The sequence below is a fragment of the Lepus europaeus genome, chromosome 3 (assembly GCF_033115175.1).
Source record: "Lepus europaeus isolate LE1 chromosome 3, mLepTim1.pri, whole genome shotgun sequence".
Lineage (NCBI taxonomy): Eukaryota > Metazoa > Chordata > Mammalia > Lagomorpha > Leporidae > Lepus > Lepus europaeus.
The window spans coordinates 104,353,396-104,376,931 of record NC_084829.1 but is presented as its reverse complement, the minus strand read 5'-3'; the positions used below and the strand labels follow the sequence as shown (position 1 = coordinate 104,376,931).

The 23,536-nt window shown below is 40.2% G+C and overlaps 1 protein-coding gene across 5 annotated transcripts in view; it reads left to right on the top strand.

Annotated features, from left to right (window-relative positions):
* Window positions 1-23,536, top strand: part of ATG5 (autophagy related 5) — a 160,321-nt gene that overhangs the window by 36,932 nt on the left and 99,853 nt on the right. For all 5 annotated transcript variants that reach the window (XM_062186564.1, XM_062186565.1, XM_062186566.1 and 2 more), the window contains exon 4: window positions 6,817-6,895. In XM_062186564.1, the coding sequence (XP_062042548.1) occupies window positions 6,817-6,895 (79 nt within the window). The remainder of the gene's footprint in view (window positions 1-6,816; window positions 6,896-23,536) is intronic.

Genomic DNA, 23,536 nt, shown 5'->3' with positions numbered 1-23,536 from the left:
TTGTCAGTCATGTTTTCTTATATAGATTTTCTTGAATGGTAGTAGGTCAATCGGAAATCAGAAATCTGGGAACCAGTTAATTCAGATAGGACCTTTGTTGGGAATAATCTCATCAAATCATTCTGACATAAACATCTGCGTTGACTCACATAAGAATTGTAGAGTTTGATAATAGATATAATAGTTACTCCTAAACTTTCCTGTTTCAATTTTATTTTTTCAATATTATTACACCATAACTATTAACCACTACATTATGAGAATTTAGGATGTTTATGTTAGTACTTTATATGTATTAAAATTTCTTTAAAGATTTATTTATTTTTATTTGAGACAGAGTTACAGAGGGAGAGAGAGAGAGAGGTCTTCCATCTGCTGATTCACTCCCCAAATAGCTACAATGGCTGGAGCTGGGCCAATCCAAAGCCAGGAGCCAGGAGCTTCATCTGGGTCTCCCACATGGGTGTAGAGGCCCAGACATTTGGGTCGTATTCCGCTGCTTTCCTAGGCACATTATCAGGGAGATAGATTCAGCCGGAACTAAAACCTGCTCCCATGTGGGATGCCAGTGTGGCAGGTGGAAGCTTAACCTAATATACCACAGCACCAGCCCCATGTATAAATCTTTTCAAAAAAATTTCATTTATTTATTTGAAAGTCAGAGTTACAGAGAGAGACACACACACAGACAGTGAGCGAGAGAAATCTTCTATCTGCTGGTTTACACCACAGTGGCCAGGGCTGGGCCAGGCCGAAGCCAGGAGCTTCTCCAGGTCTTACACATGGGGAGCCCCAACACTTGGGCCATCTTTTACTTTTGTCGTCCATTAGCAGGGAGCTGGATCAGAAGCAGAGCATCTGGGGTATGAACCATAGCCCATATGGGATGCCAGTGTAGCAGGCAGTGTAACCTAACCTGCTCCACCACAAAGCTCGCCTCCTATTTAAATTTAAATATAATTTTAGGTGTCAGAATTCATGGAATACAAGGAAAAAGGGTCACCATCATTTAACATAAGGATCAATGAACTTTTTTAAAAAATACATTTTTAAAGTAATTTTGTATGTAATTTTAGCAAGTTAGAATAAAGTAGTAGTGTGTTATGATTTTAATATGAATTTTAATGATCATTAACATACAGTTTGAAGGTTTCTGAAATGGGCAGGATCCTCTGCATGCAGCTGACTGCTCATCAGTTTTTACGTTCAGATGGGCCTCAAAGAGGTTCTAGCTTATCATTTCTTCTGGCTCTTCCTGTACTTGATAGCAGTGCTTGAAGAAATTTATAAAACATTTGTCAGCTCATGATTTTTTTGTACTTTGTTTTTATGTTACCAGACACTAGTTAGAATATCAGTCTAATACTTTTTTCCTCATTTCTACATCATCTGATTCCTTTCAATCAATTTTATATGCAAATCTGCATTTGACATTACCTGCTGTCAAGTAAATTGTGTATAAATGGCATAATAAATGAAAGAATACTGTCACATATCCTTTTATTTTTATTTTTACATTTTCATCTGTTTGAAAGGCATAGTTAGAGAGAGAGGAAAAGACATATAGAGAAATTTTCCATTTGCTGGTTCACTCCATAAATGGCTGAAACAGCTGGGGCTATGCCAGGCCAAAGCTAGGAGCCAGGAGCTTCTTCCAGGTTTCCCATGTGGGTGCAGGGGCCCAAGCATTCGGGTCATTTCCACTGCTTTATCAAGCCATTAGCTGGGAGCTGAATCTGAAGTGAAGCAGCCAGGTCTCTTAACTGGCACCCATATGGGATGCCGGAGCTGCAGGCAGCAGCTTAACCTTTTGTGCCACTATGCTGGCCCTGCATATATCATTTTAAGAAAATGGAATGGTACAGGTTCTTAACATAACAGAGCATGTGATAAAAAGTCCTTCTGTTAAATGACTAAATTGATGAGAATACCCTATGTTCCTTTTGTCCTTAGACATTTATTGTTCATGTATTTCTATAATTTTTTTTAAGGTTTATTTATTTGAAAGGCTGAATTATAGAGAGGGAGATGAAGTAGAGAGGGAGGGACAAACAGACACGGAGAGAGACAGAGAGAGAGAGAGAGAGTGATCTTTCATCTGCTTATTCATTCCCCAAATGGCTGCAACATCCAGGACTGGGCCTGGCAGAAACCACGAGTCAGAAGCTTTTTCTAAGTCTCCCACATGAGTGCAGGAGCCCAAGCACCTGGGCCACTTTCTGCATCTTCCCAGGAGCACCAGCAGGGAACTGGATCAGAAGTGGAGCAGCTGGGATTTAAACTGGTGCAGCTGGGGCTCGAACTGGCACCCATATGGGATGCTGGCATTGCAGGTGGTGGCTTAACTTGCTACACCAGTATGCTGTTCCCCTATTTATTAACTTTTAAAAATTTTCCATTTAATTGAAAAAGAGCGAGAGATCTTCCATTTGTTGGTTCAGTCCTGAAATGTCTGTAACAGCCTGATGTAACCCACATCAAAGCTGGGAGGCTGGAGCTCAATCTGGGTCTCTCCCAAGGGTGGCAGGGACCCAGGTACTTGGACCATCATCTGCTTTGCAGGGTGCATATTATCAGGAAGTTAGAATGGGGAGCAAGCCAGTACTCAAACTTGGGCACTACAAGATAGGATGTTGGTATCCCAAGAGGCATCTTAGCCACTAAGCCTGCTCCTGCAGAGTACTTCTGATATTATATGAGGGAACTTCAAGAAATTCATGGGATTAAAAGGTAAGTTTATTTTGATGTAAGAAAATTGGAAATCCACACTTTTTTTTAATAAAATGCGTTTTTCATGAAATTTTTGAAGACTGCTCGTGTTAGATTTTTTTTCTTAAAGATTTTTTAAAAATTTATTTGAAAAGCAGAGCAAAAGAGAGAGAGAGGAATATAGAGGTATTCCCTCTGCAGGGTCATTCCCCAAATGGCCACAACAGCCAGTTCTGGACTAGAGTAGAAGAAGCCGCAAACTCCATCCTGGTCACCTACATGGGTGACAAGGGCCCAACTACTTGGGCTTTCTTCTGCTGCCTTCCCAAACACATTATCAGGAAACTAGGTTGAAAATGGAGTAGCCAAGACTCCATCTGGCAGTGCTGTATGGGAGGCAGCATCACAAGCAGTGGCTTAACCTGCTACACCATGATGCTGGCCACTGATTTTTTTTAAAATTTGCTTGTGAGATGTGGGAGACCCAGATGAAGCTCTGGGCTCCTGGCTTCAGCCTGGCACCAGCCTTGGCCATTGTGGCCATTTGGGGAATGAACCAGTAGATGGAAGGTCTCTGTCTCTCTCTGCCTGTCCCTCTCTCTTCAAGATGTGAGATGCTGTGAGAATGCATGAAAACACTGAATTGTTATTCTGTGTGGTCTTAGGTGAGTCTTACATTGTAGTCCACCTTAATTTGCTTACAGGATCCTGTATAATTTTATTTGTGATGTTATTTAGAATTTGAAAGCAATATGCTGTCACTTTTGACATTGTTATATATATATATATATATATATATATATATATATATATTTCAGGTAAATCACAGTTTATTAAATACCCACATTTACCCATATACTGGTTTCGGAGAGATATTCTAAAGACAGACTTCAAATGGTCTGTTTTGTAAAAGTACAAAGCATTAGTTACATTAGTGAGAGCTTGTACACTTTTAATAGTACAGAAAGAAGGATTGGAATTGAGTAGTTGTCTTAAGTTGTTTGTGGTGTATTTTTTTAAAACTTTAATCATAGTTTTTGGTTGAGGCCATAGATTTTCCTGAGTCCAAAATTTCCTCCAGTAGTCTGTTCAGTTATGAAGGATTAGTGTTGAATGCTCTTTCAAATAGAGAGGAGATTAGGGTTTATTAAGAAATATAACACACTGAGACTAAACTTATCCACCTCGCTGTTATTTTTATCCATAGGGCATTCATCCTTAATTACCTGTAAATAAGTACATGATCTGAGGCTGGTGTTGTGGTACAGTTGGTTAAGCTGGCATACCATATGAGCACCAGTTTGAGTCCCAGCTGCTCCACTTCCAATCCAGCTTCCTGCTAATGCACTTGGGAAAGCAGCAGAGGATGGCCCAAGTTTCTGGGCCCCTGCTACTATCTGGGAGACCTGGATGGAGTTCCAGGCTCCTGACTGGCTGGGGAGTAAACCAGCAGATGGAAGATCAAGCATTTCTCTTTCTCTCTCTCTTTTCCTCTCCCTCTCCCTTTCTCTCTCTCATCTTCCTTCTTCTCTCTCTCTCTCTCTGTAGGTCAGTAAGTCGGTAACTTCAAATTTTAATTTAATATTAAAATATTTAATTGATTTAATTTAATATTTAATTTAATGTTAATGTTTAATTCCATATCTCCAAAAGCCTTTTGAAGAAACCTTTATGTTTGAATCTTGGTCAGGATTACTCACTGTGATTGCAGTTAGATATGTTTTCAAATCTTACAGCTCTTAAATCTGAAGTAAGTTAATAGATTACATAGATAAAAAGCAGATTTTATATAATGCCATATATGCTTCTTTTTGCTATTGGGAACATTATCTAATTCTAATTCACTAATTAGGCTGCCTCACTTTAGATCTTTTAGATGGATAACTTAAAAAAATAAGGTTGGCCCATTGATTTCTGCAAGGTTTGTATCATTGATTTTTTTTTTTTTTTTTTTTTTTGACAGGCAGAGTGGACAGTGAGAGAGAGAGACAGAGAGAAAGGTCTTCCTTTTGCCGTTGGTTCACCCTCCAATGGCCGCCGCGGTAGCGCGCTGCGGCCGGCGCACCGCGCTGATCCGATGGCAGGAGCCAGGTGTTTATCCTGGTCTCCCATGGGGTGCAGGGCCCAAGGACTTGGGCCATCCTCCACTGCACTCCCTGGCCACAGCAGAGAGCTGGCCTGGAAGAGGGGCAACCGGGACAGGATAGGTGCCCCGACCGGGACTAGAACCCGGTGTGCCGGCGCCGCTAGGCGGAGGATTAGCCTATTGAGCCGCGGCGCCGGCCTGTATCATTGATTTTTATTGCGAAGTAACTTGTTTCAGTGTGAGTAATGGTTATTTAGGAAATATTCTCTTGTTTAGGAAGACAAAATTGATTTCTTAAAAATAACATGAAGTGTGCCAGCATTGTGCATAGTTGGTGAAATTGCCACCTGTGACACTGGCATCCTTTATGGATGCTGGTTTGTGTCCTGGCTGTTTTTGCTTCCAGTCAGCTCCCTGCTACTGCATGGGAAAAGCAATGGAACTTGTCCCAAGTGATTGAACCTCTGCCACCCATGTGGGTGACCCATATGAAGTTCCTGGCACCTGGCTCAGCTCTGGCTGTTGCAACCATTTGGAGAGTAAACCAGCTAATAGAAGATTCTCTCTCTCTATCTCCCCTCCCTTCTCTAACTCTGACTTTCAAATAAATCTTTAAAAAAAAAAAGAGAGAGAGAATCAGGTTTCAAAATAATACTCAGTAACTTGGAAGTATTGATGTTATAATTTTGTGTTCAGAAGAAAAGCAGGTTGAAACATAGTTGTAAAGGATGTTCCTAATCTATATTTAGATATATATGTATAGACAAAAGGCTAGAAATTTATACTCTATAATATTATTAGTATTAACTTAGAACTTGTGAATTGCATGGTTTTTAGGTGCTCATTTTGATTCTTAAAATTTTCTAAAATTTTAGGTTGATTTAAAATAAAAACTAAATTTAAAAGGAGAGAACGATCCAATGTGGGGAAGCGGGATACACAGCAGACTCATAGAATGGCAGATGTCCTAAACAGCACTCTGGCCTCAGAATCAGCCATTAAGGCATTCGGATCTGGCTGAAGAGCCCATGAGAGTATTTTAGGCATGGAAAGCCAAGACACTCTGAAAACAAAACAAAACAACAAAAACAAAAACCTAAATAAAGATCTCTGTGAGTGAGATCCCAGTGGAAAGAACAGGCCATCAAAGGAGGTACCTTTCTCTGAAGGGAGGAGAGAACTTCCACTTTGACTATGACCTTGTCTAAATAAGATCGGAGTTGGTGAACTCAAAAGGCTTCCATGGCCTTGGCAACCCATGACAAGAGCCTAGGGTGATTACTGACACCATAAACAAGAGTATCAATTTGCTAAGTCAACAACAGGAGTCACTATGCACTTACTCCCCATGTAGGATCTCTGTCCTTAATGTGTTGTACAATGTAAATTAATGCTATAACTAGTACTCAAATAGTACTTTACACTTTGTGTTTCTGTGTGGGTGCAAACTGTTGAAATCTTTACTTAGTATATAGTAAATTGATCTTCTGTATATAAAGAGAATTGAAAATGAATCTTGATGTGAATGGAATGGGAGAGGGAGCGGGAGATAGGAGGGTTGCGAGTAGGAGGGAAGTTATGGGGGGGCGAAGCCACTGTAATCTAAAAGCTGTACATTGGAAATTTATATTTATTAAATAAAAGTTTAAAAAAATAAAGTACTCTGCATTCAAAAAAATAAATTTGAGTAAACTTCTAGATAAACAACTGTCATTTTAAAACTGGGGTGATAATTAGACACTGCAACACAGAGAAACAACAATGTCTTGTCATATTGTACCTTTGAGTCCCACTGTGAATATGGATGATTCTGTGGGGGAATGAAGTGGTTAGAAGAAAGCTACCTAATACTTGCACAGGATTTCACATAGGCCCTGGCTTATAACATTTGTTACCTTCTTTTGATCTGTGGTTAAAGCTACTGGTATTTAGTGTTAGAATGTTTGCTGGCAATTTATTTTGAGGTTGTAGTAGCAATTTTCCATATTTTTTTATCTTAAAATATACTTCTTCATTTTTAGGCATTATCCAATTGGTTTGCTATTTGATCTTCTTGCATCAAGTTCAGCTCTTCCTTGGAACATCACAGTCCATTTTAAGGTATAGTTTAAATAGCATTTCACATTTGTCCCACTTGTAGTAGTACTGTATTTATTGTAGAATCTGTTTTTTTAAAAATGAAGTTATTTATCATTTTTCAATGACATTTTCTTATTTATAAGCTTCCATTAAAGTTCATCTATGAAATATTTTTAAATTTTGTTTTAATTCTTGGAAAAACCACTTTAACTTCTAGTGGCTAAGTGCCTTTTTCTTTAGTAGAGTTGAAGAGACTGTTTAAAATTTTTAAGAGTTTTAAAAATTATATGCATTTTTAAAAGTCAGATATCCTGGGTGTATATATGGGCATGGTGGTAGAAAGCAGGAGAACTTAACACTATTAATTCTTAAAGCTGTTTTGATCAAATTAGGAAGGATGAAACAGAAGTCCAAAGATATGACATGCCTGTTTTGAGAAGTGTTCGTGCTTGTATTTTTTAAGCATAGGCTAAAATCTTGGCCAGCGCCGTGGTTTAACAGGCTAATCCTCCACCTTGCGGCGCCAGCACACCGGTTCTAGTCCCGGTTGGGGCGCCAGATTCTATCCCGGTTGCCCCTCTTCCAGGCCAGCTCTCTGCTATGGCCCGGGAAGGCAGTCCTTGGGCCCTGCACCCACATGGGAGACCAGGAGAAGCACCTGGCTCCCGGCTTCGGATCAGCGCGATGCGCCGGCCACAGCGGCCATTGGAAGGTGAACCAACGGCAAAAAGGAAGACCTTTCTCTCTGTCTCTCTCTCTCTCACTATCCACTCTGCCTGTCAAAAAATAAAAGTTTAAAAAAAAAAAAAAAAGCTAAAATCTGTGCAGCCTGGGGGCCAGCACCATGGCTCACTTGGTTAATCCTCCGCCTGCAGCGCCTGCATCCCATATGGCCTCCGGGTTCTAATCCCGGTTGCTCCTCTTCCAGTCCGGCTCTCTGCTGTGGCCCGGGAAGGCAGTGGAGGATGGCCCAAGTGCTGGGGCCCCTGCACCCGCATGGGAGACCAGGAGGAAGCACCTGGCTCCTGGCTTTGGATCAGTGCAGCATGCCAGCCGTAGCGGCCATTTGGGGGGTGAACCAATGGAAGGAAAACCTTTCTCTCTCTCACTGTCTATAACTCTATCTGTCAAAAAAAAAAAAAAAAAAAAAAAAAAAAAAAAAAAATCCGAGCAACCTAATTTTGTCTCCATGTATTATAATGTGCTGGTCCCTGTTTCCCCCATCCACCTTGCTTCTGCTCCGTTCACCAAGCCCCAGTTCACAAACACTATTGACAACTGGAAACACTTCTGCTGGCAGAGATTCTCATATTACAGTAGGTAGTGGGATGGAGAGATGTAGGCTTCAGAAAAGCATTTCAGCTTCTGGTTTGCTTTCTTATAATAGGTATGTCTTCAGTGACACTGCCTGAAAGCCGCTTATGTGGTTTTCCTGATGCTTTTTTCGCCTAGTTTTACTGAAAATGAGCTTGTAGGTCATGAGTGCTTATTTCTCTATACATTAGTACTAATGTTTCTTGTACAGTATTGTGTTATTGAAGATCTTGGGTAACTTAAGACCATGTAGATTGACCACATGGTTTCAATGTGCATGAATTTCAGTTACTATAATACATGCACAGCATGGACTGCCTGTATGTACAACAATTTAAATTTAGTGTGGTTTGAAGATAAAACCACTTCAAACAAATTGAGAGTAGAGGTCCCATATTGCTTAATAAGTCTTTTATCTTAACTTCAAAAGCAAGAAAATAATTCCAGTAGATAGATAACTTGTTTATTTTTTGCATGTGAAATACAGACTGTAAAAGACTAAAATTTGGGTTTGAATTTATCATAGCTATCCATCCATCCATTCATCCATTCAACAGTTATTGATCCTGCTGTACGCCAACTAGGCACTGTTATAGGAGCTTGGGATAAGTAAGTGGATAACACAAAAACATTCAGATACTTAAGACACTTCATAGTACCTAGCTGATGCTATGTAAAAAGCTGTCTGTAGTTATTGATTACATGAATCAATGGATTGTAGTAATGATAGGCTTGATAACAAGCAGAGGGTCTCACAGTGATCTGTGTACCAAGAAACCCTTTTAAGGTGGCTGTCGGGTCAAATCTGCTCCATATATTACTGAGATGTTACTTGCCCTACCCGCTCTCTGATAAGATTGGTTGTCTTTTTAATAGCTGATTCAAAAAAAAAATTTTCATTAAGTGAAATGTCATCGACTTTTGAAGATCTACATAGAATACCCATAAGTGTGAAAAGGCTCTTAAAATATACCTTTTTCCAACTCTGAGTATATATCTTGATGAGCTTAGCTTTATTATATATTTCAGTAAAAACAATATATTGCAAAATACTGAACAGAGATGCAAATCAGATAATCCATCTATCTTCTATTAAGATGTTAAAGAGATTTGCATAAATGTAAAATAATGCCAGTTGTTCCCTACTTTTTTTTTTTTTTAAAGAAACTTGTTGTCCCGGAAAACACAGTTGTTTTTCATTGAAATGAGGTTTTTTAAATATATGAGTTATCATTTCTAATAAAGTAAATATCAATAGTGTAAACCACATAAAAACAAGCTCTTTAGAGTCCCTAATAGATCATAACTTTTTCTTTCCAGTAGAAAGATTATTAGAAAAATCAGCTGTAAGAATCTGTCATTAGTCATGACATTACAAAAGACATTTTAAGTTTTCTCATAGTCTTTCTGATCCTGGCCTGTGTTGGAAGACAGTTATTGATGAGACTTTTTTCTATATACTGTACTACGTTCCCTTTATTTAGAATTAGGGTTGTGTCTGGACCCAGCATATCTGCAAGGTTGCTTCAGGTATAAAATCAGTAGCTTGCAATGCTTATTATAAGCCTGCCTTATTGTGCTATCTTCTGGGTTTTGATTGATTATATTGAAACTGAATAAATGTCAGTTTGCAGAAAAGCAATACTTTTAGTGAAGAAATGTGTGTGTGTGTGTGTGTGTATCACCCCAAAAAACCAGTTTACTCAACAAATTGCATTTATCAAGCAATAGTTCTATCAGTTGATGTTCTGGTATTAATTTTATCTTTTACGATATTGTATTGAGGATGCCACATGATGTTTGTGCTCTAACCAGACTTCTTAGACTTTGTTTTATAGTTGTTTTCAAAGTTTTTTAAAATTAAATTTTGTGCAGCACTAAAGCCTTCAAGAGAACTTCCTTGCCTCAGCCACACACAGATTTTGATCATTTGGAGTTCAGATTCAATTCTTGAAAACAATGCTTGTGAAGAAGTTTTCAAGTAGATATTTTTCTCTGATTTTTAATTGACATTGACTCCGGTGGTTTGAATAGGTTCTTCATGTCTATGGTAAATGTATGTTAGTATTTTCAGTAGTGCTTCTCACATTTCAGAGTGTTTTCTTTAGAATTACTTGCTTATCTTGCTAACGTGCAGTTTCTGAGTGTAGGTTTCAGCCTGGCTTAGGGGTGTTGTGTTTCTGGGTTCACAGGTGATGTGAGGCTGTTGGTCCTTCAGGCCACAGGTTGCATAACAAGAGTTTAAGGAAAACAAAACTTTAAAAGTCAATAATAACCATCTGTAGAACCAACAAATGTTTTAATGGGAATTTTTGCATGTTGTATTCTTGGAGAGAAATGATTGTAAAATGTTAACTGCTTTAAAATTCATAGATTTGGATATTTACTTTTCCGTGTTTATTTTCCAAAACAGAAACGGAAGTGATGTCTACTTCAGGCTTTTCTTTCGAGATTTGAGAGCATTTTTGAGACTTAAAGTTGATTAGCTTACTTTAAAAAAATCTCATTTCTATCTCAAATATTCAAACTTACATTGGAAGAGTTGAGAGCGGGCCGGTCACAGCTGATATACACTCACCTGGATTTGCTGCTTGTTAACATTTTGCCACTCTTGCTTTATTTCCTACCCTCTGTTTCTGTTTTCTTGTTTTCCTTCTCCCCATTAATTCTATACATATGCTGTTTGCAAAGCTTAATTATAATCACAAAATTGCTCATTGTGTATGGAATTTTTTTAAAAAAAGAGCAATATGATTTAGAAACTTTGTGAAGTCAAATGAAGGCAGTGGGCTCTTTTAAAGCTCCAGCTCTGTTGTGTAACCTAAATAAAATTTATTTAATAGAGTAAACAAATCCAGTCACACTGTGGTGTTTCTCTTTTTGTTTCTGGTAACATGATGCTAATTTGGTTTTGATAAGAACGGACATTTTAATTTAAAATTTTGACAGCAGTTATTAGGGGTAAGAACTCACATTTGTTAGCAAAATGATGATCAGCATTAAGATAAGTACTTATGTGCCAATTTCTGCTGATCGCCAGGGACGAGACAAGTTAGGTTTTTGGACCAAGGCACTCTGTATTTCCTAGTCTGCTAGAAAGGACACTGCCACTGGACCTGACTCTTCTTTGTGTATTGCTTGTATGACTGCCAAGCCTCTTTTCTGATGAAAAGATTGCTCTTGTTAGGCTAATTACAATGTTTGGTTCTTGGCCTTGCAAGAAATTGAACTGCTGTTGAATTTTCTTTCAAGTAAAATTTGCCTTATTTCTGCTGCTTCATTACGTATTGATGATATAGGTCTGAAATAGTATTCCTTGCTATAGCCTCTGCTTCATGAATTTCCCTTACTTCTATCACTGGGTTTGCCCCCCCCCTTTTTTTTTAAAGATTTATTTATTTATTTGAACGTCAAAGTTACACAGAGAGAAGGAGAGGCAGAGAGAGAAAGAGAGGTCTTCCATCCGTTGGTTCACTCCCCAGTTGGCCATAATGGCCAGAGCTACGCCGATTCGAAGCCAGGAGCCTCTTCCAGGTCTCTCGCGTGGATGCAGGGCCGCAAGCACTTGGGCCATCTTCTACTGCTTTCCCAGACCATAGCAGAGAGCTGGATTGGAAGTGGAGCAGCTGGGACTCAAACCGGCCCCCATATGGGATGCTGCCACTGCAGGCAGCGGCTCTACTCACTATGCCATAGCACCGGCCCCTGAGTTCCCTTCTCGACTATAAATATTGGTGGCTGTTTGATATTGGCTATTTCTGTGAATGAAGTACCACAAATGTAACAACTTCAATAATTTAGATAGATTCTTTCACAGTTTCTAGATTTAGATTCACCTGGATCCTATGCTTAGGATCTCAGTGTGCAGTGAAGGTGTTTGCTTGGCTGCATTTTTATCCAGAAGCTTGACTGAGGAAGAATCCGTTTCCATGTTCAATGGCGTTGCTGGCAGAATTCATTTCATTGTAGTGGTAGGATTGAGGGCCCTGTTCTCTTGTTGGCTGTCAGAGGTACTCTGCACCTAAAGAGTGCTTGCAGTTCTTGTCTTGTGGCCTTTCCCAACTTAGCCTACTTCAGGTCAAGAGTCTAGAGCTAGTCTGCTAGCTGTCGAGACAGAATCTTACATAACATGACTTACTTACCAGTGGACATCCCATGACCATTGCTGTGTTCTTTTGATTAGAAGCAATATTTGGCCCACATTCAAGTGGCAAGAGATTATAGAAAAGTAGAAAGCATAGGAGGTAGAGATCATGGAGACTCATATATACTTAGAACTTTATGAAATAAATTCTTTAGTTATTGATTTATTCATCAAATATTTATTGACCTTTTGGCTAGAATAGAGTACCCAATATTCAATTTTTTTTTCCTACAGATATAAAATAGGGCAGAATACATGAGGATGTTTCAGAAATTTCATGGAAGATGGAATTAAGACATAATGCACATTTTCTACAACCCTTTTCTGAAACCCCCTTGTTTGTAGCACAGGATGTTAGGAGAAAGGTCAAAAATAAGGTGAGCCCCATGTTTAGCACATCTCTGTGCTTTGGGATAATTACTTGACAGTGGCATGGGGAGCAGGACAGGGTGAGGATGTAGAGAATGGAGTTCTAGACTGCTGACATGTGGCTGAAACTTGCTAGGCAAAGTGTCAAAGTAACAGGAAGCCAAAGTATGTGTATGTTGGGGGCAGAGTGGATGGTGGGCTTGTTCTCAAAGGTTACTTGGCTGAGGGCTGTGCTACAAATGCCTAGGTGATACTCTGTCAGGCCTAGGAAAAAATAAATGTTAGACAAGGCACTGTGGATCCATTAAAAACAAACTGCTGAAAATGAATTGTAAGAGGAAATTTTGAAAGCAGCCAGAAAAATAACATAAAAAGGAGTGGTAATGTGATTGATGACTAGAGTCTCATCAAATTTGGTGTAGTGATTGAGATACCGCTTGGGTTGCCTGTATCATACTGGAATGCTTGGGTTTGAATCTCAGCTCTAGCTCTTTTTTTTTTTTTTAAGATTTTATTTATTATTTATTCGAGAGGTAAAAGTACAGACAGTGAGAGGGAGAAACAGAGAGGTTTTTCATTTGCTGATTCACTCCCCAAATGGCCGTGACGGCCAGAGCTAGGCTGATCTGAAGCCAGGAGCCAGGAGCTTCCTCCAGATCTCACATGTGGGTGTAGGGGCCCAAGCACTTGAGCCGTCCTCTACTGCTTTCCCAGGCCATAACAGAGAGCTGGATTGTAAGAGGAGCAGCCGAAACATGGAACAGGATCCGGCACCCATATGGGATGCCGGTGCTGCAGGTGGAGGATTAATCTACTGCACCACAGTGCCAGCCCCACCAGCTCTTGCTCTTTTTTTTTTTTTTTTAAGATTTATTTTTTATTTATTTGAAAGAGTTAGAGAGAGAGGTAGAGACAGAAAGAGAGGTCTTCCACCTGCTGGTTCACTGCCCAGATGGCTACAATGGCCGGAGGTGTGCCGATTCAAAGCCAGGAGCCAGGAGCTTCCTCCAGGTCTCCCGTGCGGGTGCAGGGGCCCAAGGAATTGGGCCACCTTCTGCTGCTTTCCCAGGCCACAGCAGAGAGCTGGATTGGAAGTAGAGCAGCCGGCACTAGAACTGGTGCGCATATGGGATGCCGGCGCTTCAGGCCAGGGCTTTAACCCACTGTGCCACAGCACCAGCCCCAGCTCTTGCTCTTGATTGTACCCTCCTGCTAATGCAGACCATGGGAGGCAGCAGGTGATGGCATGTGAAGTAATGGGATCTCTGCCATCCACATGGGGAGACTTGGGTTGAGTTCCAAGCTTCTGGCCTTGGCCTGGCTCTGCCTTTCAAAAAATAAATAAGTAAAAATTTTTGAGTAGTAACAAAGGTATAGAGATAATGAAGTGACATCTTAAAACACTATTAAAAACAAGAAGCAGAAATGAAGAGCATCGGAAATGGTAAATATATGGCAAACATAGAAGATCAGCTCTTTTCCTGCTGGCATGCTGGCTTAGTGGGTAAACCTACTGCCTGAGATGCTGGCATCCAAAATAGGTGCTGGTTCGAGTCCTGGCTGCTCCACTTCTGATCCAGTTCCCTGCTGTTGGCCTGGGAAAAGCAGCAGATGACCCAAGTGCTTGGGCTCTTGACACCCATGTCGGAGACCCAGATAAAGGTCCTGGTCTCTGGTATCGGCCTAGCTCAGTCCTGGCCATGGTGGCCATCTGGGTAGTGGGCCAGTGGATAGAAGGTCTCTCTCTCTCTTTCTCTCTCTCTCTAACTCTGACTTTCAAATAAATAAATATTTTTTAAAAAGCTCTTTTAATTTCTTGAAAGAAGAAAAACTATTTAGAAAAATATGAAGGATCTTCAAAAAGTTCATAAAAATGCATATTTTAAAAATTTTATTCTTTTTAAAGGCACATAGAGACAGAGAAGTCTGCCATCCACTGGGTCATTCTCCAAATGCCCACCGTAGCTGGGATTGGGCTAGGTTGAACCAAGAGTTGGGAACTTAATCCAGGTCTCCCATGTGGGTGGAAGGCACTCAGCTACGCACCTCATCACCTGCTGCCTAATAGGTGTAGCACTAACAGGAACCTGGAATCAGGAGAGACATTGGAATTCAAACCTAGGCACTCCAGTGTGGGATGCAGGTATCCCAAGCAGCGTCATTTCTACTCTTACATTCTCTTCTTCTTTTCTTTCTTTTTTTTTTTTTTTTTAAAGATTTATTTATTTTATTTGAAAGGCAGAGTTGCAGGGAGACAGAGAGAGAGAGAGAGAGAAGAGGGGTCTTCTATCTGCTGGTTTACTCCCCAGATGGCCACAACGGCCAGAGCTGAGCCGATCCAAAGCCATGAGCCAGGAACATCTTCTGGTCCTCCCACATGGGTGCAGGGACCCAAGCACTTGGGCCGTCTTCCACTGGTTTCCTAGGCCATAAGCAGAGAGCTGAATTGGAAGAGGATCAGCCAGGACACAAACTGGCACTGATATGGGATTGTGAGACTGCAGTTGGTGGCATTACCTGCTATGCCACAGCGCCGGCCCCACATTCTCTTTTAATTCCATTTTTTTGTGTGTGTGTGAGCTTTTAAAAGTAGTCTCACATAATTATAAGGAGGCACTCATAGTTTATTGTGTAAATAAAATTATATGACCATAATTATCCAGAGGGTAGATAATTCTGGAGACCTCAGTTATCCTTAGATCAGAAGCTATCATGAGGAAACCTAAAAATATCTCTAAGTATAAAAATAATAAAAACACAGCATATTAAAGTTTTTAGGGATTCACCTAAACCAATATTTAGAGGGAATTACACTTTTTTATTTCCTATAGTAGAAAACACAATTTACTGAAATCAGGACAGAAAGATACAATAGTACTGTTAATACCACAGGTATATAAAGAGTAGTAGGAAATATGAAGGGGTTTCAACATTAATGGAAAAGTCTGTGTTATGAAAAACCTATACTTGTATTTTTTTTTTTCTTTTGGCATTTGTACTAACTTGTTACAGTGTGTCTGAACAGGATCTAGTTTGAGGCAGTAAGAAATATAATATATTAATTGAAAGGAGCCCCTGTCAGAGTAACATACCTTCTGCAAAAAACTGAAGCAAGAACAAATATCCAATTGATGATGAAGCTTTGGTGGAAGACTGGTGAAATTGTTGATGTTTTGCAAAAACATTATTGGGACAAGACCCAAAGAAATGTTTACAAATGGATAACTTGCTTTAGGAAGGGTAAGAGAGCATCAAAGATGAAGTTTGTAGTGACAGACCATCCAAATTAGCTTGTCAAGCTGAAATTAACCTTATTCATGCTGAAATTTAGTGATCGACAGCAGAAATAAATAGCTAAAACTATAGGCATGTCCATTGGTTTAGCTTACACAGTTGTGACTGAAAAATGAAAGTGGAACAAACTTTCTGCTTTAGGGGCGTCGGAACTGTTGGGTCCATATCAGCTGCAGATGAGAGCAGAGCTTTCTGTGGAAATTTGGAGCAAATGCAATCAAGATCCTGAAGTGTTCCTTGGAAGAATTGTAACAGATAAATATCCCTTTACCAGAATGTTCCAGAAAGGCAAAACACGGTCAAAGCAGTGACTACCCATAGAGGGAAGTGGTCCAGGGAAAGCAAAAGCAAAACAGGAGCAAAGATCATAGCAGCAGACTTCTGGGGCTGGTCAGGGCATTTTACTTGTTGACTTTCTGCTTATTAGGAGAGAGTTTTGAAAAAATGAGCCAAAGCTTTAGCAGAAAAGTACCCAGGACAGTTTGATCAGAAAGTCCTTCTCCACAGTAACAATATTCCTGCTTATACCTCTTCCTCAACAATTTTGCAAAAATTTTGATGAGAAATCATTACTCATTTGCCTAATAGTCCTGACTAGGCTCCTTCTTCCTTCTGTTTTTCAATCTTAATTAAAGGGCATGCTCTTTTTTTGGGTAGTTATTATGTTAAAAAGACTGCATTGCCAAGGTTAAATTCCCAAAATGTTCTCAATATTCTATAGAGATGGATGTAAAAGGCTGGTATTACCAGTTATAAAATTGTGTTGACCTTGATGGGGCTTATATTAAAAACTAAAGATTATGTTTTTATTTTTTATCTCATAATTTTATCTTCCACAAACTTTTCCATGAACTTTATGAAGTCCCCTTGTATTATGAATAACTTTAATTGCAAGATTTTGGTAACAAATTTGACACATGGACAAATTCAGTGAAAATATACTTTACCAAAACTGACACAAGAAATAACAGAAATGAACAACCTCTTTCTAAAAAGAAATTAGATTGGTAATTTTAAAAACCTCACAGAGTAAAGCTCCTTACATAGAGTTTCATGGTGAATTATACAAAATATTTAAGGAATAACTAATATTTATCTTTATACAGTTTTTCCAGAAAAGAGGGGTGGGGGCAGGGAACACTTCTTTGTTGGAACTTGGAACTTGTTTTTAGAGGCTGAGATAACTACAATCCTAAAACCTACTAAATGCTTTAAAAGGAAACTGTAATCTTAGATCCCTCATGATCACAGATACAAAAGCCATTGACAGCAGATTGAATCCAGCCACTTAATATGAAAAAGGACAGGGCACACCATGACTCAGTTGAATTTGCTGTAGGAGTACTGGATTGATTCAACACTTAAATAACAATCAGTGTACTTCACTGCATTAATGTGGGAAAGTAGAAAAATCAAACGATGCGATGCGTCAGAAGACTCAGGAAAAACCATTGTCAGAATTGAATGCCTATTTGTTATCCAGGCTGTCAGCAGGCTTGGAAATGGAGGGGAATTTGCTTGGTTTGACAAAGGCTGCTGCTTAATGATGGCTTATTGTTTATTTCACCTGAATATAGGGGAAAAAAAGACATGGAATATTGCTTCCATTGCTTCTAACAACAGTTCTGCTCTACTACAACATATATATATATATATGCTTTTCTTTTTTAAAGATTTATTTATTTATTTGAAAGGCAGAGTTATAGAGAGGCAGAGAGAGAGAGAGAGGAACCTTCCATCCACTGGTTCACTTCCCAAATGGCCACAACAGCTGGAGCTAGGCCAGTCCGAAGCCAGGAGCCAGGATCTTTTTCCAGGTCACCTATGCGGGTGCAGGAACCCAAGCACTTGGGTCATCTTTTACTGCTTTCCTAGGTCATAGCAGAGAGCTGGATTGTAAGTAGAGCAGCCAGGTCTTGAACCGGCATCCATATGGGATGCTGGCACTGCAGGCACTATGCCACAGCGCCAGCCCCAACATATATATTCTTAAAAATTATTGTTTCTGGGGCCAGTGTTGTGGCGTAGCTGGTAAAGTTACATCTGTGGTGCTGGCATCCTATATGGGTACCAGTTTGAGCCCCAGCTGCTCCACTTCTGATCTAGCTGCCTGCTAATGGCCTGGGAAAGCAGTGGAGGATAGCCCAAATGTTTGGGCTCCTGCACCCATGTGGGAGACCCGGAAGAAGCTCCTGGTTCCTGACTTTGAATGGACCTAGCTCCAGCCATTTGGGGAATGAGCCAGCGGATGGAAGATCTCGCTGTGTTTTTGTCTCTCTCTGTAATTCTACCATTCAAATAAATAAGTAAATAAAAAAAATTGTTAATAAAAAATGTGCAAAAAGAAACATTAGAATTAAAGGAAAGGGTTTAGGAGTCACTTGCAGTGACAAAAATAATACAGGAATGTATTAAAACTATAGCATAGATTTAGTTGTATTAACTGGTTAAGAAATGTATAAACACTATAATAAATATGATATTTCATATTGAAAAATATCTGGAAGTTTATTGAGATGGGCATTGGAAGAACTATAGCTTGTCAGTTGTGAAATGATGGAAGTTGGGTTATCTGAAATCAGACACTAAATTGTACTATCTGACAGGTGTGAGTGAAGTGCCTAACATGAATTTATTTACTGCTCTGTTTCTGAGGTATGTGCTTGTGGTTTAGCTAGGTGCAGTCCTCTGACATCACCTGTTTCATGTGGCTAGTACATAATTGAACCCAGAAGCTCACATTTGGCTCAGTTTTTTCCTAATTAGTTCCTTTGGAACAAATGGGAAAGGCTCAGCAGGCAGTTCATAGATACATATATATGAATTACCAATAAGCACATGAAAAGGTGCTCAGCTTCATTAGGCATCAGAGGACTGTAAATTCAAATCACCATTAGCTATTACTTGCCTCACTAGAATCACTAAACTGAAAAACACTGACAGTACCAAGTTTTAGGTCATAGAGTATCCAGAAATCTCATATCTCATGTGGAATGTTCAGGTTCTGTTAACCAGGGGCCAGCACCGTGGTGCAGAGTGTTGATGCCCTGGCCTGAAGTGCCGGCATCCCATATAGGCACCGGTTCGAGACCCAGCTGCTCCGCTTCTGATCCAGCTCTCTGCTATGGCCTGGGAAGGCAGTGGAGGATGGCCCAAGTCCTTGGGCCCCTGCACCCACGTGGGAGACCTGGAAGAGACTCCTGTCTCCTGGCTTCAGATCAGTGCAGCTCCAGCCATTGCGGCCAATTGGGGAGTGAACCGTCGGATGGAAGACTTCTCACTCTGCCTCTCCTCTCTCTGTGTAACTCTTTCAAATAAATAAATAAATCTTTTTTTTTAATCTAGGGATATTTATTTTCCTCTTTTTTTTTTTTTTTGACAGGCAGAGTGGACAGTGAGAGAAAGAGACAGAGAGAAAGGTCTTCCTTTACCGTTGGTTCACCCTCCAATTGCTGCTGTGGCCGGCGCACTTCGCTGATCTGAAGGCAGGAGCCAGGTGCTTCTCCTGGTTTCCCATGGGGTGCAGGGCCCAAGCACTTGGGCCATCCTCCACTGCCTTCCCGGGCCACAGCAGAGAGCTGGCCTGGAAGAGGGGCAACCGGGACAGAATCCAGTGCCCCAACCGGGACTAGAACCCAGTGTGCCAGCGCCGCAAGGTGGAGGATTAGCCTATTGATCCACGGTGCCGGCCTGTTTTCCTCTTGAGTTCCAATCTATTTTTTCCCAAAAAATTATGTGGGTCTGGAAAAATTTTTAAATTATGCAGGTAACAATGCTACCTGGTGTACACAAAACACTGTAAGAAGCAGAGTGGTGAACACAAGCGTAACTAAATGAAGAAATAAGATGGGTTAATTTTTTTAAAAAACTTTTATTTAGTAAATATAAATTTCCAAAGTGCAGTTTATGAATTATAATGGCTTCCCCCCCATAACTTCCCTCCCATCCGCACCCCTCCCATCTCCCGCTCCCTCTCCCATTCCATTCACATCAAGATTCATTTTCAATTCTCTTTATATACAGAAGATCAATTTAGTGTACATTAAGTAAAGATTTCAACAGTTTGCACCCACATCGAAACACAGAGTGTAAATACTGTTTGAGTACTAGTTATAGCGTTAATTCACATTGTACAACACATTAAGGACAGAGATCCTACATGAGGAGTAAGTACATAGTGACTCCTGTTGTTGACTTAGCAAATTGATACTCTTGTTTATGGCGTCAGAAATCACCTTAGGCTCTTGTCATGGGTTGCCAAGGCCATGGAAGCATTTTGAGTTTGCCATCTCAGATCTTTAAATAAATAAATCTTTTAAAAAATTATGTTAACTATTTTGAAAATAGTTTGCAGCTTGGTTTTTTTTTTGTTGTTGTTAAATTTATTTACTTGAAAGGAAGAGAGACATGGAATGAAACAGATGGATCTTCCATCTGTTGATTAACTCTCCAAATGCCCACATTTGGGGTGAGGCCAGGCCAAAGCCAATAGCCTGGAATTCAATCTGAATCATTCATGTGGGCGACAGAGACCCATGCACTGGGGCCTTCACTTCCTGCCTCCCAGTGTGTGCATTGGCAGAAATATGGAATTATGAATAGAGTTAGTACTGCAGACCCAAGCACTCCAATATGGTATGTGGGTATCCCAAGTGACATTAACCAATGTGTCAAATGCCCATCATTGGCAGGTTTTTTTTTTTTTTTTTTAAGATTTATTTATTTGGAAGGCAGAGTTATAGAGAGAGAAGGAGAGACACACAGAGAGAGATCGATCTTTCATCCACAGATTAACTACCAAATGGCTACAACCACTAGGGCTGAGTGAGGCTGAAGCTAGGAGCCAGGAGCTTCTTCCTGGTCTCCCATATGGGTATAGGGGCCCAAATACTTGGGCCATCTTCCACTGCCTTCCCAATGCATTAGTAGGGAACTGGATCAGAAGTGGAGTAGCTGGGACTCAAACCGGCACCCATTTGGGATGCAGGCATTATAGGCAGTGGCCTAACCCACTGTGCCACAAATGCCGGCCTTGATAGTTTTGAAATATAGTAAAACATATACTTGCTCCCAGACTTTGAGTATTTCTGCTTCCAGTTGTGCGCCCAAGACAGGTGAACGTATTTCCATAAAAAAAAAAAAAAAAAGACTAACATTAGTGCTTGGAGTAGCCTTCCTACTAATAGCCCAATCCTGGAGACAATCCTAATATCTTTAACATGTTTTGGGGTAAAAGATCATGGTATATTCCTTTAATGGCATACTACTCAGTCATAAAGCTATTGATGTGTGCCTTAACACAAATGAATTGTAAAATATCATGCTGAGTGAGAGGTTTGAGATTACACAATATTACATTAGTACAGTTGTATTTATGAGATTTCATTCCAAGCAAAACTAATCCCAGGTGTTACAAGTTCTAACAGTGATTGTGTGGGATGGGGTTGGGGGCACTGATTGCAGAGGGCACAGGGAACTTTGGTGGTAGGATGGCTTTGATGGTAATGTTCTATACCTTGTTTGGTCCAGCTCATCTAACTTTATTAAGATTGCTGAGCCTTACTGTATGTGAATCATATCTCAGTTTAGCTTATCAAAAGTTGATAGAGGTAAGAGCAGTCATTACCTGTGTGTTAATGCACTTTCACTGCACTGCAACCTAAGGAGATGCCAGCAGCATTGTCATCCTGGCAGATAAATGTTGTTATAGAGTCAGGTGTTAGAACTTCATGAATTTTGCCCAGATTTGGAATAAGGAAGGTTTTCCTGCAGGAAGGAGGTAGAAGTTGAACATGAAGGTTGAGAAGGATTTTTTTTTTTTTTTGTCAAGTGTGTAACTTGTTGAGCCATAGGAAAGGAGAAAGTATGCAGAGGAAATAGTTTGTGTAAAGAAATGGAGATGAGAGAGTATTGCTGAAAGAACTAAAGGAGTGTTGATGGATATGAGAGCTGTGGAAGATAGCGGAAGCAGGGAATATTTGGTCTAGTGGGCAGAGAGATTAGAGTATGTGAAATGGTAGTGAGAAATTATGTGGGACAGGTTACCAGGGGCCTAAATCATTTAAAATCTTAGAAGTGATTTGACTTATTTAAAAAGTCAATCTTTTTTTTCCATTTTTAATTTTATCTAAAAGTGATTTAAAAGTCACTTTTAATTTTTTTCAACATTAGAGCTAATTGGTGGAATGGCAGATTTGAATTGTATTTTAGGGAGATGGCTGCAGCTCTGAATCTAGGGAAGAAAATGAATTAAAAGGGGTGAGACTGCAGGCATGGGACCCAGTTCCAAGACTTTTTATAAATCATGAGTATTGCGTGGGCAGTGGAGTATAGCAGGTTAAGATGCTGCTTGTTCCATATCGGAGTGCCTGGGACTGAATTTTGCCTCTGTTTCTAGTCAGCTTCTGCTAATGCACCTGGGAGGCAGCAGGTAATGAATCAGGAATTGTGTCCCTCGCCCATGTAGGAGACCTGCATGGAACTCTTGGCTCTTGGGTTCAGGTTGGTCCAGCCCCGCTGTTGTAGGTCCAGGCCCCTCCCCGTGTGTGTGTGTGTGTTCTGCCTTTCAAATAAATAAAAATACATACACATTTAAAAAGTAATTGGATGTTAGTCTTTAAATAGATAAGTGGCACTGGGGATGTTAAAAAGTGAAGGAATTCCAGATGTATTTAGGATATATTGTCAACAGAACTAAATTGGATATGGAAAATGGGGAGGAGAGAAAAAAATAGAAAAAAAAAAAAAAGAAAAAAAATGGGGAGGAGGAGGAGGAGTAAGGGGGAAATAATTAGTTTATTTTTGGACTTGTTGAGTTGCACATGTCTATGAAACATTCAACTAGATTAGTATGGGTCTGAAGATCATGAGAGGATCTTGGCAGGAGACAGATAATGTGATTCCGTCCCTACATGCTATGCCAGAAGGTAGTCTTACTGTAGGTGAACGTATGGGATGAAAAAGTGAAGAGGTCCTAAGCTGGAATCTTGAAAAATACCAATATATAAAGAACGGTTAAGGAAGAAACAAGAGAGGTGAAAAAGAGGTTGGAGGGAAATGAGAAGTGTGATGACACAGGAACCTGTACATGAGTGCTTCATAGAGATGTTTGGTTAGGCCTTCAAACACTGAAGAATTGAAGGGCACCAGTGGTGGCCATGAAGAGAGAATTTGCTCTGGGTGAGGGTCAAGATTGCAGACTCCTAGGAGCTGAAAGGCCTTGGTGAGCTACAGGTAGAAAAGACAGGGCTAAGCCAAAGAGGAGCTAGGGTTGAGGAGAGGGGTTATTGCTTGGTTGGTTTTTGGTTATTGTTTTAAGATGGGAGAATGCTGGTGGAAAACGTAATTAGAAAATGGTTAAAGATACTATTATGGGAAGGGAGGGGAATAATTAATTGAGCTGTGTTCCAAAGATTCAGCAAATGGCATCTAGCCAGCAGGATGTTAGATACTCCTTAGGCTGTGGCAGGAGTGAAGGAGATGATTGCACGTAAGGTTTCAGATTGCCCCTTGATAGAATTAGAAGACTGGGGCTGGCACTG